Source organism: Hermetia illucens, chromosome 1 (genome assembly GCF_905115235.1).
Source record: "Hermetia illucens chromosome 1, iHerIll2.2.curated.20191125, whole genome shotgun sequence".
NCBI lineage: Eukaryota > Metazoa > Arthropoda > Insecta > Diptera > Stratiomyidae > Hermetia > Hermetia illucens.
Genome location: NC_051849.1, coordinates 184,336,906 through 184,350,873, shown reverse-complemented (window position 1 = coordinate 184,350,873; position 13,968 = coordinate 184,336,906). Strand labels below are relative to the sequence as shown.

Below are 13,968 nucleotides of genomic sequence, written 5' to 3'. Positions count from 1 at the left end.
CGGATTTCGTCGTCATAGCTGTTATCGGTTGTGATTTTCGACCCTAGATAGGACAAATTTTCAACGGTCTCAAAGTTCCAGTCTCCTATCTTCATGTTGTTCGTTCTTTCGGCTTTGGTTTTGGCGCTGATGTTGCCACCATGTACTTCGTCTTGCCTTCATTAATGTGCAGCCCAAGATCTCGCACCGCGTGATCTGGGCTGAAGATAGACTGTACATCTTCTTCCCATGTTGTCAATGTCGTCAGCTTAGGCCAGTAGTCGGGTGGACTTGAAGAGGATGGTGCCTCTCGCATTTACATCGGCATCACGAATCACTTTGTTCGAGGCCAGGTTAAAGAGACCGTATGATAGGGCATCCCCTTGCCTTAGACGGTCTCGAGAGTGATCCTGCTGCTTTTATCTGGCCTCGCCCATTGGTCAGGGTCAGCCTAGTCAATCTTATCAATTTCGTTGGGATATGGATTCGCTCATGGCCCAGTAAAATTTTACCTTGCGTATGTTGTCATAGGCGGCTTTAAAGTCGATGAAAAGATGGTGCAACTGATGTCCATATTCCAACAGTTTTTCCATCGCTTGCCGCACAGAGAAAATCTGATCTGTTGCTGATTTGCCTGGAGTGAAGCCTGTTTGGTATGGGCCAATGATGTTTTGGGCGTATGGGGCTATCCGGCCTAGTAAGATAGCGGAAAATAGCTTATAGATGGTACTCAGCAACGTGATACCTCTATAATTGCTGCACTGTGTGATATCGCCCTTTTTATGTATGAGACAGATAATGCCTCTTTGCCAGTCGTCAGGCATTGATTCGCTGCCCCGCATCTGAGCATAAGATGATGAACCACTTAGTGTAGCTGGTCGCCTCCATATTTAACTAATTCCGCTGTAATTCCATCGGCTCCTGGCGACTAATGGTTTTTAAGCCGGTAGATTGCACGGACTTTTCCGTCTATGCTTAGTAGTGGCAATATTCGTCCGTCATCTTCAGTTGGCGAGACCTTCAACTCGCCGATATTTTGGTTGTTGAGCAGTTCATCAAAATACTCAACCCATCGCCCATATGCCCATTCTGTCGGAAATCAGATTTCCCCCTTTATCTCGGCAGGATGAACATCGAGGTGTATATAGTTTCATCCTGCTGACTTGTTGGTAAAACTTGCGCGCCTGGTGCGGTTGTTCCCTATACTTTTCTAGTTCAGAGACTTGTTGGTTTTCCTAGATTTTCTTTTTTCGTCTGTGAAGTCGCTTCTCCGCTCGACGGAGTTCGTGATAAGTTTCTGCGCGTGCCCGCGTTCTTTGAGAATGTGACATTACTCGGTATGCGGAATTCTTCCGTTCCGTTCCTAGCTTACATTCATCATCAAACCAACCGTTCCGACTGTTTTTGCGACTGAGGCCAAGTATCTTTGTGGCCGTATCAATGATAACGTTCTTCAGGTGATTGTGAAGATCATTTGTTGATGCTTCATCTCCAGGACCTCTGCTGACTGCGGTTATTGCGGTACTCATCTCGCCCTTATAGGTGTTACAGAAGGCTGTGCTGTAAATGGCTTCGGTATTCACTCTCACCTGATTGTTAGAGGGGATTGTAGGCGGTGTCCTAATTCGAGCTCGAAGCACTATGCCAACGAGATAGTAGTCCGAATTTATATTGGCCTCCTATATGTTCTGACATTCATCAAGGCTGAGAGGTGGCGGCGTTCAATCAGCACGTGGTCAATTTGGTTGAAAGTGGTCCCGTTTGGAGAGGCCCACGTATGTTTGTGGACCGCTTTCCACGCAAACCAGGTACTTCCAACAACCATTTTGTGCGATACTGCTAACTGAATAATCCGTAGTACGTTATCATTGGTATCCCTATGTAAGCTATGGGAGCCGACGTATCGGCTCAATACGGGCTCCGTCCCTACTTGATTGTTAAAATCTCCAAGTATGATTTTGATATCATACTTAGGACAGGCTTCGAGGGTCCGCTCAACTGCCTCGTAGAAGGTATCCTTCCCCGAGTCTGCAGTCTTCTCTGTCGGATTGTGAACGTTTATGAGGCTTATATTTCTAAACTTGCCTCGCAAACGTAGAGTGCATAGCCGTTCGCTTATATTTTCAAAGCCGATAACAGTAGGTTTCGTTTTTTGGCTGACTAAGAAACCTACTCCGAGCACATGGTTTACTGGATGGCCGCTATAGTATATGGTGTAGCGGCTCTTCTCCAGGAAACCGGTCCCATCGTGGGTACCAATCCACGTTTCGCCCTGGGAACTAATCTAGACGTTTCATTTGATATCGAACATGACTACATTTGGCGAAAGAAATTGAACACCCGCCTTTTGCATGTATGCCCCCCCCCCTTTAAATAAACGTAGGATGATGTAACTCATTGCATGCGTGGGTGTTCACAGTTGCCACCTTTCCACCAAATTTCAAGTCGACAGAACCATATCTGAAAAAGCTACATGTGGCAAACAGGCAGGCGAACAGACTGTAAACCGATTTTAATAAGGTTAAGTTTTCAACAAAATCTTAAAAATGAGTAGAGTATTGAAGGCATTGGTAAATTTATATATACAGAAAGCCATGGTTTCCCGCTTGATACATTGACAGCCCTTAATCCGCCTTCGCTATTTCGCCACTACAAAATCTGGAAGTGCAGCTATATAAACACCAACATCAAGCTGAAACTGTTCCATTCTTCTGTGCTGCTAGGTGAAATAGCAGATGTAAATTAGCCACCACTATCATTCCAAAGCTTCAAGCTTTCTTCGATACTTGTCTGTGGCCTGGCACAATTTACAATAAAGAAATTTGTCGATCTACGGGCTGAAAATTTCCATGTGCAGTATCCTCAAAACTAGCTAATCTCCGTTATGTGTTGAACATTCAAAACTACCATATTAAGCATTACACGTATACAAAAGTTTATTTTCTTGTTTAATTATACTTGGGTACAAACATTTCTATGAAAAATATAAATTATATTCAGATCTTCATCGTCGTAGAAATTGGTACAAATATTTACAGATATATGTAGTTATACATATAGAAACCAAATGATTAATACAAAATATCACATATTCACTACCCAGCAATCACATGAAGGCAGTGATACGATGGGGGAACAAATCAACAACAAAATATATCACATAGCTTAACCTAGCTATGCTCGTACAAAAGATATCTTTTTAAAATATCGGGAATAAAAAGAAATGGCACACTTTCGGGTAAATCTCTACCAAACAGTTTTCTGAAAAAACTTCTTGATAGAGCTTTCAACGATAGTGGTATAGACGATTTGAGTACTAATAATTCTCTTTGTTCAGGAGTTAAATGTGTGTTCCGCCTTATCATGCAAGGATCAAACTCTTCCGCTGCATCCAGAAGAGTGTGGAATACTTCACTTTCTGCAGGTACATTATCTAACACATTTAATAAGCCATCTGGGTCACGATATTGTGTTTTCATTATGACTTTAGCTCCATGTTTGAGAAGTAAATGTAGTTCACATAGGGAAATGTTTTCGTTACTGGCTAACAATTCTGCTAGAGCTGGTCTGAGAGTCATGTCACTACCAGGTTCTGCAGGTACTTTAATATTCGGATCAGCACCATAGGATAAAAGCATCTGGAAATGGAGAAAGTAAACCATTAATTCGTATGAATTAAATACAGGGCGTATTCCTGAGTTGAAAACCTACTTTCATAATTTCTAACCGATGTGGAATATTATCAGCACAAGCTACATGTAATGGTGATCCAATAATAGGACTGCATCTTCTCACATTTGCCCCGTTTTCTAAAAGCAGTCGTACCAATGCAGGATCTCCGCGAAGAATCGCCAAGTCCAACGGGCTGGGTCTGTCTGGTTCTGGATATGGTGCTGGTATGTCGACTTTTGCGCCTTGTTTGATGAGGAGGTTCACTAATGTAATGTTTCCTGTGAATATATGGGAAAATTAAAAGATATCTAGCTTTCCAATTCTTGTACACAATATCAGTGGAATTTGAGGCTTTACGTTGGTGATTATAGAATTCCAATTTGAAAACGTACCTGACAAAACTGCATAGTGAAGAACTGTTCGATAGTCGTTTCTGGCGTCAGTCATTGCATTTACATCAGCTCCATAACTTAATAACAACAATACTTGTTGCATACCCTTTAATTGAACAAAAGAAAATAATCATTGTTCTGGTTTTTTTAAATATTTTTCGATGGTTCTACCTGATTCAGTCTTGCAGCTCTCATTAATGGAGTCATTCCAGAACGGTCACGAGTCTCTGTGTGTGCACCAAAGGTCAGTAGCAGTTCCAAAGCTTCATAATCGTTGACTAAGTTAATTTCAGCGCCGAAGAAATATCTTTTATTTGGGTCCGCTCCGTGTTCTAATAACAAACGAGCAACATCCTGTCGAATAGAAATTGTAGTTTAACAAAAAGAAAAAATGGTTGAAAACATGGACTTACATAATGTTTGTTGCGTAAGGCCAAACGTAAGGGTTCATCACAAAGCGTTGTTCTGGGGTAAAGTTCATCTGTAGGTTCTCTGTAGTCAACTTTAGCTTCATGGTCAAGTAAAAGTTCAGTCAATTCCAAGTATCTGTGGATAATGTCCATTATTAGTAAAAAAATACTCAAACAAGTATAGATTCGGAAAAATACCCATGCTCTGCAGCTAAATGTAGTGCACTATAGCCACAATCATCTGTTGCATTAATATCTGCACCTCGAACAAGGAGCAAGCTTACTGCTTGGGTGTATTTTTGCCAAACGGCATAGTGAAGTGGCCTAAGACCTTGAGTAACGGGGTCATTGACCTGTAAGTAATAATAAGCGATAATAGTAGTGAAAACGTTCTCAGAATTCTACAATGATTTATAATTTTTCCTACCTTTGCTCCACAAGCCAATAGAATTCGAATTTCATCAAGGGGTAACATTCGAATTATAGCATCTGCTAAGCCCCTTTGAAGGGGATTCGCGGCACATTCGGCCGGCATAGCTAATATTCTAGGAGCTGAAATTGAGGATAAAGCATTCTAGTTTATTGAAAATACTTTAAATCATAATTAAAAAATTATTTTAAAAATATTAATTCCCTATCCTCGTTTATTTTCAACTTGCAAAAAAAAAATGTTGAGACTTAGGTTCCAAAAAACGAAAATCATTGGATTATACCACATATATTAGCGTGGAAGTTAAAGTTAGTTCGAAATAACCGTATGGCAAAATCATTAAAAAAGGATAAATATTGCTTTTGATATGGTGTTTGAAATAAAGCAAAATGGCACCTTGCCTTTCCATGAATACAAAGCTGTTAGAAAATACGATAGTATTTTGGATTGCGCGGTCCATTCTAGTCTTTTCAGCTGGTATATCTACAACGAACCGTGATAAACTATATCTTAGATATTTTTTCAGGCGTATTTATAATGTTAATATGCAATACGGTATATTTCTATACAAGCGAATTAAATATTGCAATTAGAAAATATGTATTATTTAAAATAATTAAGATTTGCCTTTTTTCGCTAGTTATATTTATTTTATTAACCTTGTAAAAACCGATATTTCGGGAACCACTTGTTCCTTTCATCAGTGCTACAAGACTTGTAGCATTGATGGAGGTAACAAATTTTGCAGCACTGATCAAGGGAACAACTGCTATAAGTCTTGCAGCAGTGGTGAAAGGAACAAGTGGTTCCGGAAATATCGGTGTTTGCAAGTTTAATAAATATTACTAGTGAAAAGAAAAGGTAATTCCTAATTGTTTCAAATACTTTAATTGCTGGAAAACTGCGAGATTACACTTAGATAAATATGTATTGTTTATTTGCAAAACTATTGCTAATCTTAAGTTAAAGACTAAATAAACTAAATAAATAAATAAGTAGGCAAATAAGTGAGTAAATGCAGCGGCAAGAATTGAAAGTGAAAATATAGCGTAAGCCAAATAAGGGGTTCTGAAATGAAAACCACTTCATTGACGATTCGGTAAAGCCTAGTGAAATAGTCACTGTGTAAGTGATAAGCCTACAGCAGCTGATCAGTACAAAGACATACGTAAACATCCGTGACCATGCGGATTTTGAACCTGATCGAGAGGCTGACACACAAAAAAGTCCACCATCGCGTCATATACTTGCCAAATGAATCACCGATTAAAAATATTGAAAACTATTTTTTCTAAATAACTTTTGGCAACGAAAATAAATAATGAAAAATTAAAATTGAGGCCTCTTATTTCATTATTTCAGATCATATCATGGCTAAATTATAATGTCCACGGTTGGTTACTCTGTTTTTGTGGTGCTCCATTTTATTAGTTACTAAGGGGTCACGCTTTCCTTTGCTCATGTCAATAAAATTAAAAAAGTATACCTTGATATATGCTCAATATATAATTGATTTGCGAATATAGTTCGTATTTACTAGGGAACATATGGTCAAATAAAAGGAAAACAAGGAAGCTAGTAAGCTAGTAACCCCTGGATGTGTGTATAAATTTCTTCGGTTCCTAAGTCACGAAAAAGAAAACCGAAAAAAACTTGTACACACACTCAATATTTGGATAAAATCGAATGAAAATGTTGAATCAATTGAGTCTGAAGCTAGGAACAGTGTGAGTAGTGTAAGCTATGGAATGATGAAAATATGCTCTACTTAGATTACTGGATTATTGGAGGGTCTTCTCAGGAAATGTTGAAGCGAACACATCCCGAGAAGCAGACTACGATGGCACGCAAGTTCGGTTGAAGCGCTATGGGTTAATGGCTATTATAAATAATAATCGTTGGTGCAATACTCCATATTGGATCAGGGCCTTAAAGTGTGTTAAAGCACTCCATTCAAGACCGTAGCGGTACACTACAGTACACTGTAGGAGGCAATATGGTCAGCATTGCGCTCGCCCCAGATTATTAACCCTGATTTGACTCAGGTACTCATTCACAGCAGAGTCGACTAGCATCCGACATCCAGTCACAATGACAAATCCCTCTGCCACCTATGAGATGAGAACATGAAAAATAATTTTCTAATAGTATCTGGCGACTGAGGTAGCGTCCATTCTACTGATCCTATTTTCTCATTCCATTGAATCCAAAGTCGGTTCCGATGATTGGGATCAAAGTCTTCTTGATGGAATCTATTGTTACTGGCATAGAGCTTTTAAGTAGACTTCTGCAAACTAAATTTGCAGAATTGCACCATCAACTTAGTGTCCACGATTTTGATGAAGTATGTGAACTTGCCAAATCCTTATGCCGAGAGATATCCATAACATGGATTTTCACTAGTTCTACAATTTCTTGTATTCTCCTGCTTCGATCATTCTGTTATCAGGAAGCGCGTTTTATTTTTTTTTTAATTTGAACATCCATCATATTTTGGCTTTATAACAAATTGGACAACATTTGCCGTCAGATTTTCATATACATCCATTTTACAATCCATATGTGGTAAAACCACCAATTCGAAGGGGAAGAGATATTAATCATCATTAATTTGTGAACAGGCTAGCATACTAAATAACAGAAGCATGCCGAGCTACGATTTCTCCCCAAACAGCTCGATTACACTGATGACATCCAATTTTCCTTTCATTAAGTCGTTGAGAGAAAATATGAAGGCAACGAGCTGAGAGCGCCGATGATTGCTACGAGTGGGCGAGCGCCCCCACAAGCTAAAGCTCCGATACTGTGAAAAAATCCAAAGAATGCAGTATAGTGTACGACATAATAATGAGAGGAAGGTCAAGGAAGCAGAAGTTGTAGGTGGTCAAAGCGGCATGTTCTGAGGCAAAATGTCACGTGCTGCATCGTGCTGAAATCTTGGAAAAATGTTAAGTCCAGAACCAAGTTTAATGGGGCTGTATTCTGTCACCGATACTATTTCTTCTTTTTATCGGTGATTTCTTTCACACTGCTTTGGCCGGAGGACATGGAGTTCAATGTAAGGTATCTATCGTCTTTCCTCAAACAGTTCAAACTATTGTTTAGAAGGCAGAAGTGGAAATGGATAGGTCATATATCTAAGAAGTGTTGCAGTTCTATTGCAAGCCATGCAGTGCAACCACTATCCTAGAATGGCCGATAAGCGGAGTATTCTAAAGTTTGGGGACGCAGAACGGTGTAGGTAGACTGCAAACTTCTCAGAAAGTTATGAGGGGAATTAAAACACATTGTCAATGTCAATGAGGTATTGTCCTTTCTGTTCATTTTGCTTATATACACGGAGATCAAAACCGCTCGATTCATTGATAAATCAATTAGTGTATTCCAAAAGTAAAAACCAAACATTCCATAACATAAGACTCCTTTTCAGATTTATTGGCAAAGTCTAATCAATGGTTTAGATTGAAAAGTTCCTTGAGGATGCGGACATGATTACTATGTTTGCATACAAGCATACATATGTATATGGATATACACACACACCCTATAAACTGATTACTTGAAATCCTTCCTTAAGTTCACCTTAGTCCTGAAAAAAAATTTCACTACTATATGGCATTAGAAAATAGTACGAATTCCACTAAATCCTACCATTATCAATACGATTTTAGTGGGTTAAAATTGCCTTTTCCGTGTGGTTTTACTACACCTTAGCTATATGGAAATGCAATGGTCAACACCATAGGAAAATCAAAAAGTGGTTCATACCTGAACGGTCTTACTTTCGGTTTCCACTTTCTTTTTTATTGAGGTGTGGTACCATAGTATCGCCCCATCGAAACCAGATACTAAAATTTGAATCGATTAGAAGACGAAAGTAACCTCAATAAATCTCACAAGTAGGGGATAGCCATCCTCGCCACCGGAAAGTTGCGGATAAAGAGAAAATCAGTTATTGCGAATTCGCATGGAAATGCACGATCGATTCATACATATGGCACCAGGCGCGGAAGTTTTACCAACAAGTCAGCAGGATGAAGCTTTATACACCTCGATGCTCATCCTGTCGAGACAAAGAGGGAAATCTGATTTCCGACAGAATGGGCATATTGGAGCGATGAGTTGAGTACTTTGATGAGCTACTGAACAACCAGAACATCGACGAGTTGGAGGTCCCGCCAACTAAAGACGACGGACAAATACTGCCACCACCAAGTATAGGAGAAACAGTCCTTGTAATTCATCGGCTTAAAAATCATAAGTCGCCAGGAGCCGATGGAATTACAGCCGAATTAGTTAAATATGGAGGCGACCAGTTACACCAAGTGGTTCATCAACTGATGCTCAAGGTATGGGACAGGGAATCAATGCCTGACGATTGGCAACGAGGCATTATCTGTCGCATACATAAAAAGGGAGATATCACACAGTGCAGCAATTACAGAGGCATCATGTTGCTTAGTACCATCTATAAGATATTCTCCGCTATCTTGCTAGAGCGGATAGCCCCATAAGCCCAGAACATCATTGGCTCATGCCAAAGAGGCTTCACTCCAGGCAAATCAGCAACAGATCAAATTTTCTTTGTGCGGCAAACGATGGAAAAACTGTTGAAATATGGACAATAGTTACACCATTTATTCATCGACTTTAAAGCCGCATATGATAGCATAGTTAGAGTAAAACTGTATACGGCCATGAGAGAATTCAGTATCCCGACGAAACTGAGAAGACTGACTAGACTGACCCTGACCAATGTGCGAGGCCAGATAAAAGCAGCAAAATCACTCTCAAGACCATGCGACACCAACAACGGTCTACGACAAGGGGATGCTCTATCATGCGTCCTCTTCAACCTGACCCTCGAGAAAGTGATCGGTAAATGCAAGAGGTACGATCCTCTTTAAGTCTACCCAACTATTGGTCGCCCTTGATATCGACACCATGGAAAGAACGGCCAGAGATGTACAAACTGCCTTCATCCAGATCGAGCAGGCTGCAATTAAGGCGAGATCTTGGGCTGCACGTCAATGAAGGCAAAACAAAATATATGGTGGCAACGTCAGCACCGAAAACCAACCAACCAACAACAGCAACCTGCACTGGTCAAACGGGAAGAATAAAGATAGGAGACTACAACTTTGAGACCGTTGATAATTTCTCTATCTAGGGTTGAAAATCACAACCGATAACAGTTACGGTGAGGATATCCGCGCACGGTTGTTATCAGCCAACAGAGCCTATTTCAGCTTACAAAAACTGTTCCGCTTGAAACGTCTCACCATATGGTCAAAGCTCTTACTGTACAAGACAGTCCTTATGTATTCCTCGGAGACTTGGGTTTTTAGCCAGAAGAATTGTGAACTCTTGGCCGCGTTCGAGAGAAGAATCCTCCGAAGTAATGTTGGCCTCCTACATGATGATGGACGATTTCGTAGCCTACATAACTACGAAATCTATGAGGGATACCATGACCGTCCGGGTGTGGATAAAATCCGGCTCAATAGGTTACGGTGGGCGGGTCACTTAATCCGTATGGATGAGGATGATCCAGCTCGAAAAGTCTATAAAGACAATATCTATGGTAGAAAAAGAAGACGGGGCAGACCCTGCCTGAGATGGAGTGATGGCGTAGGTCAGGACGCCAGACAGCTTTTAGAGATATGGAATTGGTGGATCTCGGCGCAAAACGGGGATGTCTGGTCTTCCTTATTAAGACGGGCCTAGACCGGATACCGGTTGTTGCGCCGTTGATGATGATGAAATTTAAGGTAGTAGGATGTGTTGATGGATACTATCGATAGTCCCCATAGCATACTACACTGCCTCGAACTTATAGGACGAACTACGATTTTCTACTCAACTCGAGTTAGTTACTTTCTAGTAATCCTTCAGATTATTATTTGTTTCCGTCACCAATAGTACTGAAAATCGGTTTATTTTTTCTGAAGATCTCGAAAATTTATTTTATTTTCGATCAGCATCCACTAAATTGTTGATACTATTCCCTAGAACCTATGCTCTATCACTAGCGATTGACTGAAATGTGTTTCAGCTCCTTCCAGGCTTTCATCCTTTACTCACTAATATTTTTAATTTCGTTTAGGTATACACAAGTCGAGTTGTTATCACTTTAGAATAAAAGGAGTAACGTTACCTCACCTTTAAGAATAAACCCCATTAGTAGTCATATATCCAATGTCTGGCTAGTTTATAAACAGTGCATGTTCATATAAACGGATAAGATATTTATGCGGTTTGAATTTGAAAAATAATATAAACATACAATTATAGTGTATGGCATAAAGTGAAGTAGATATATTAAAATTAACTCTTCCACGAACAAATCAATAACAAAATACCGGATCTAAATTATAAACAAAGAGTCTTTCGTGAACTTTCTCCTGTATTCCAAATTCAAACACAATTCTCAGAATAGGTCAAAAACATTTCCGCATGAGAAAAAAATAAAAATATTTATCTTTAACTTAGACACAACTGGCCAATCGTTAAATACATAGAACTAGCTTTCCGTCGTATTAAGGGAAAAGCACGTGTTTATAAAGAAAGAAAACGTTCAGGGGAAAATCCAAAACGCAAATAAGAAAATTTTCCCAGCGCATTTTCGCACAAGCAACAGAAAGGTATGTACTGCGTCGCTGAAAGTGTGGCGCTTTTACAATTAATCAACAAAACTAATTCATTTGAATGGTGAAATTAGGCACGAGTATCGTTTGAGTACATGCGTTGAAACACGAAAGCTTTTTTGAAAAATATTGACTTCGCAAATGGATTGGCAATAAAGCATGACATGAGCAAAAACCAGTAGAAATTATGTCAAATTTATTTTTGGGTGTTGGACATACGATTTTATTTCTATTATTATAAATGGTAAATACAATAGAGGTCATGTGAGAAAGTTAACACAATTTTGGACAACAAAAACAAGCAAGGGATGAAGAAGTCAGCGAACCTGATTCCATAGTTAAGTTTTGAGAAGTCGATCGTTGGTTATCGCGTTTATGGTTTTTAAAGGTCACTTTATCGAAACTAAGATAGTTTTTTTCTCAGTTATACAAACCACGAAACTAAAACGACATTTGCAAACGCATAAAATTTAGTTTTACTGAACGGCCTTTATCGCTTAACTGACTAAAAAGCTCCAAATGGCTGTTCTCAGTTCTATTTTTGAATTTATTTGCAGACTATTTCTGTCCTCAAAATACAGGCATATATTGAGGGATTCGTTCACATCATTTTCAATTTTCATGAAATTTTTGGAAAACAAATTTGTTTTTCCAAAGGTAGTAGAAATATCTTTGATTAGAACAAGAATTTCCACTGAAAACGAAAACTTTCCTTGGAAGAGTTTGCGATGCTGATAATATAGTAGGACCGTTTGTATCCTTCGCAATTTATTTTTCACAGTTCCAATCTTAGGTTTCCTGATAGGGAAATGCTCATTCGTGGCTTATTGAATAAGATAAACCTAAGATTTCGGTAGGAGCAAATTTCACAGTCATAAAATATTTTTTTCAAAATTAGTAAATTTAATATTTAAGGATTTATTGGAAAGGCCTTAGTCAAGGAATATATAACAGATTATCCAATAAAAAGTACGTCGTAGGCCAGTAATCAAAACTTGCAACAGATGAGAGCCTTTGATTTATGTACACATGCAAGAGATATATTAATTTTAATAATTAAACAAATTTTTATTTTAACTTTAAAGCCATATTTTGGGACTCAATTATATACTAAAGAATATAACATTCATATAAAGTTCGGAGCCTTTTCTTCCTAACCTCCACCTTTTCGTTTAAGATAAAAAGAAGCACAAAAATGATGTGGATGAATTCCACATTGACACACTGTGCAAACATGCTTACGTATGTACGTAAAGGGGAACCACAAAAGAACAGAGCAGCTGATGATAATAATGCTTTTACGAGATGAAAATAAAACGCATCTTTGCAAGCGAATTTGAACCAATGAGTTCTACTCATGACTGTTGAATTATATTTAATTTATTTGAACAAAGAACTTTGGATCTGCTCAATATATGAATGCATTTCGATGCACACAATGCGGCTCAAGGATGCTTATAAAGAGTTTATAGTAAAGCAAGACTTTACTTTCATTTAGTCAATATAGTTATTGTTTCATGCATGAGTATCGACGTTTTGTATTATTAATAGAATTCAAAGGATGGAAACGTTTTTCTACGCGTAATTTGATTTGAGTAGCGTGTATAGCTGTTGGATTGATTTTTATTTTATGCATAAAAGAACGCTTCTGGCCCCTTCATTTTTCTTCCAAATAAATGGTAATTACAATTATTTAAAAGGACGAAATATATATTCTATCATTTTCTCCACTTTATATCGTAACAACTTGAAACTCACAGTATCCTTTAACTTGGATTTTTCTGACTTTATAAACACTAGAAAAAGTATTGAGCAATCACTTTCTTATTTTTCACAAACAAATGTTTTCACTTCAAAACTAAGGATCAAAAAATATTATTTATCGTCCCAAAAAAGTGACTATGAGCCATCAACTGTTACTCTGGTTTCATGATATCACAAAAAAAGTAAGCACATATCAGAAGATAAAATAATCACCTTTATCAGATGCTGCAGTTCTCCGTTTGCCTTATTATTATCCTTTTGTCTATAATTTTTTTAAATTCCAAAAATATTTAAATATAATTTTGATACGCACTCACTTAACGGAAACCGAAATAAGAACAAAAATTTCCAAGTGACTTCCGAGTTCTTTTCCCAACTATATCTTCCTTTCAGTACCAAATCTTGGGAACGAATGCGAATAATACGTTGCAGACGTCTTTCCTATATTCCCGATTTTGTGCTTCGACTTAGCGACAAAAACAAAAATATAAAACCAAAACAAGTTTTACTTTATGCGATTTACACTTAAAAATTACGCAGATATTAACATTTTCCCCTCGTGTTCTTTATTTCCAGAGTGCTATGTACTCAAGCTAAATTAAATACATAATTTTCTATATTTGTATGAGAAGAAAGTTTTGTTTTTCACTAAAGTTCAACGGCAACTGAAATGA

General features: G+C 38.3%; 1 protein-coding gene across 2 annotated transcripts; it reads right to left on the bottom strand.

Moving 5' to 3' along the window:
• Positions 1-2,890: 2,890 nt before the first annotated feature.
• On the bottom strand, positions 2,891-13,719 carry LOC119654031 (ankyrin-1-like). 2 transcript variants are annotated; one of them, XM_038059203.1, is made up of 8 exons: positions 13,508-13,719; positions 4,881-5,005; positions 4,652-4,806; positions 4,457-4,589; positions 4,215-4,397; positions 4,044-4,149; positions 3,691-3,929; positions 2,891-3,617 (listed from the first exon to the last, which is right to left on the bottom strand). In XM_038059203.1, the coding sequence occupies exons 2-8, from the start codon at positions 4,986-4,988 to the stop codon at positions 3,150-3,152; spliced, it is 1,392 nt and encodes a 463-aa protein (XP_037915131.1). In that variant the 5' UTR covers positions 4,989-5,005; positions 13,508-13,719; the 3' UTR covers positions 2,891-3,149. The 2 variants fall into 2 exon arrangements, with proteins under 2 accessions (XP_037915131.1, XP_037915125.1); XM_038059197.1 differs by lacking the exon at positions 13,508-13,719 and adding an exon at positions 11,857-12,012.
• Positions 13,720-13,968: the final 249 nt, after the last annotated feature.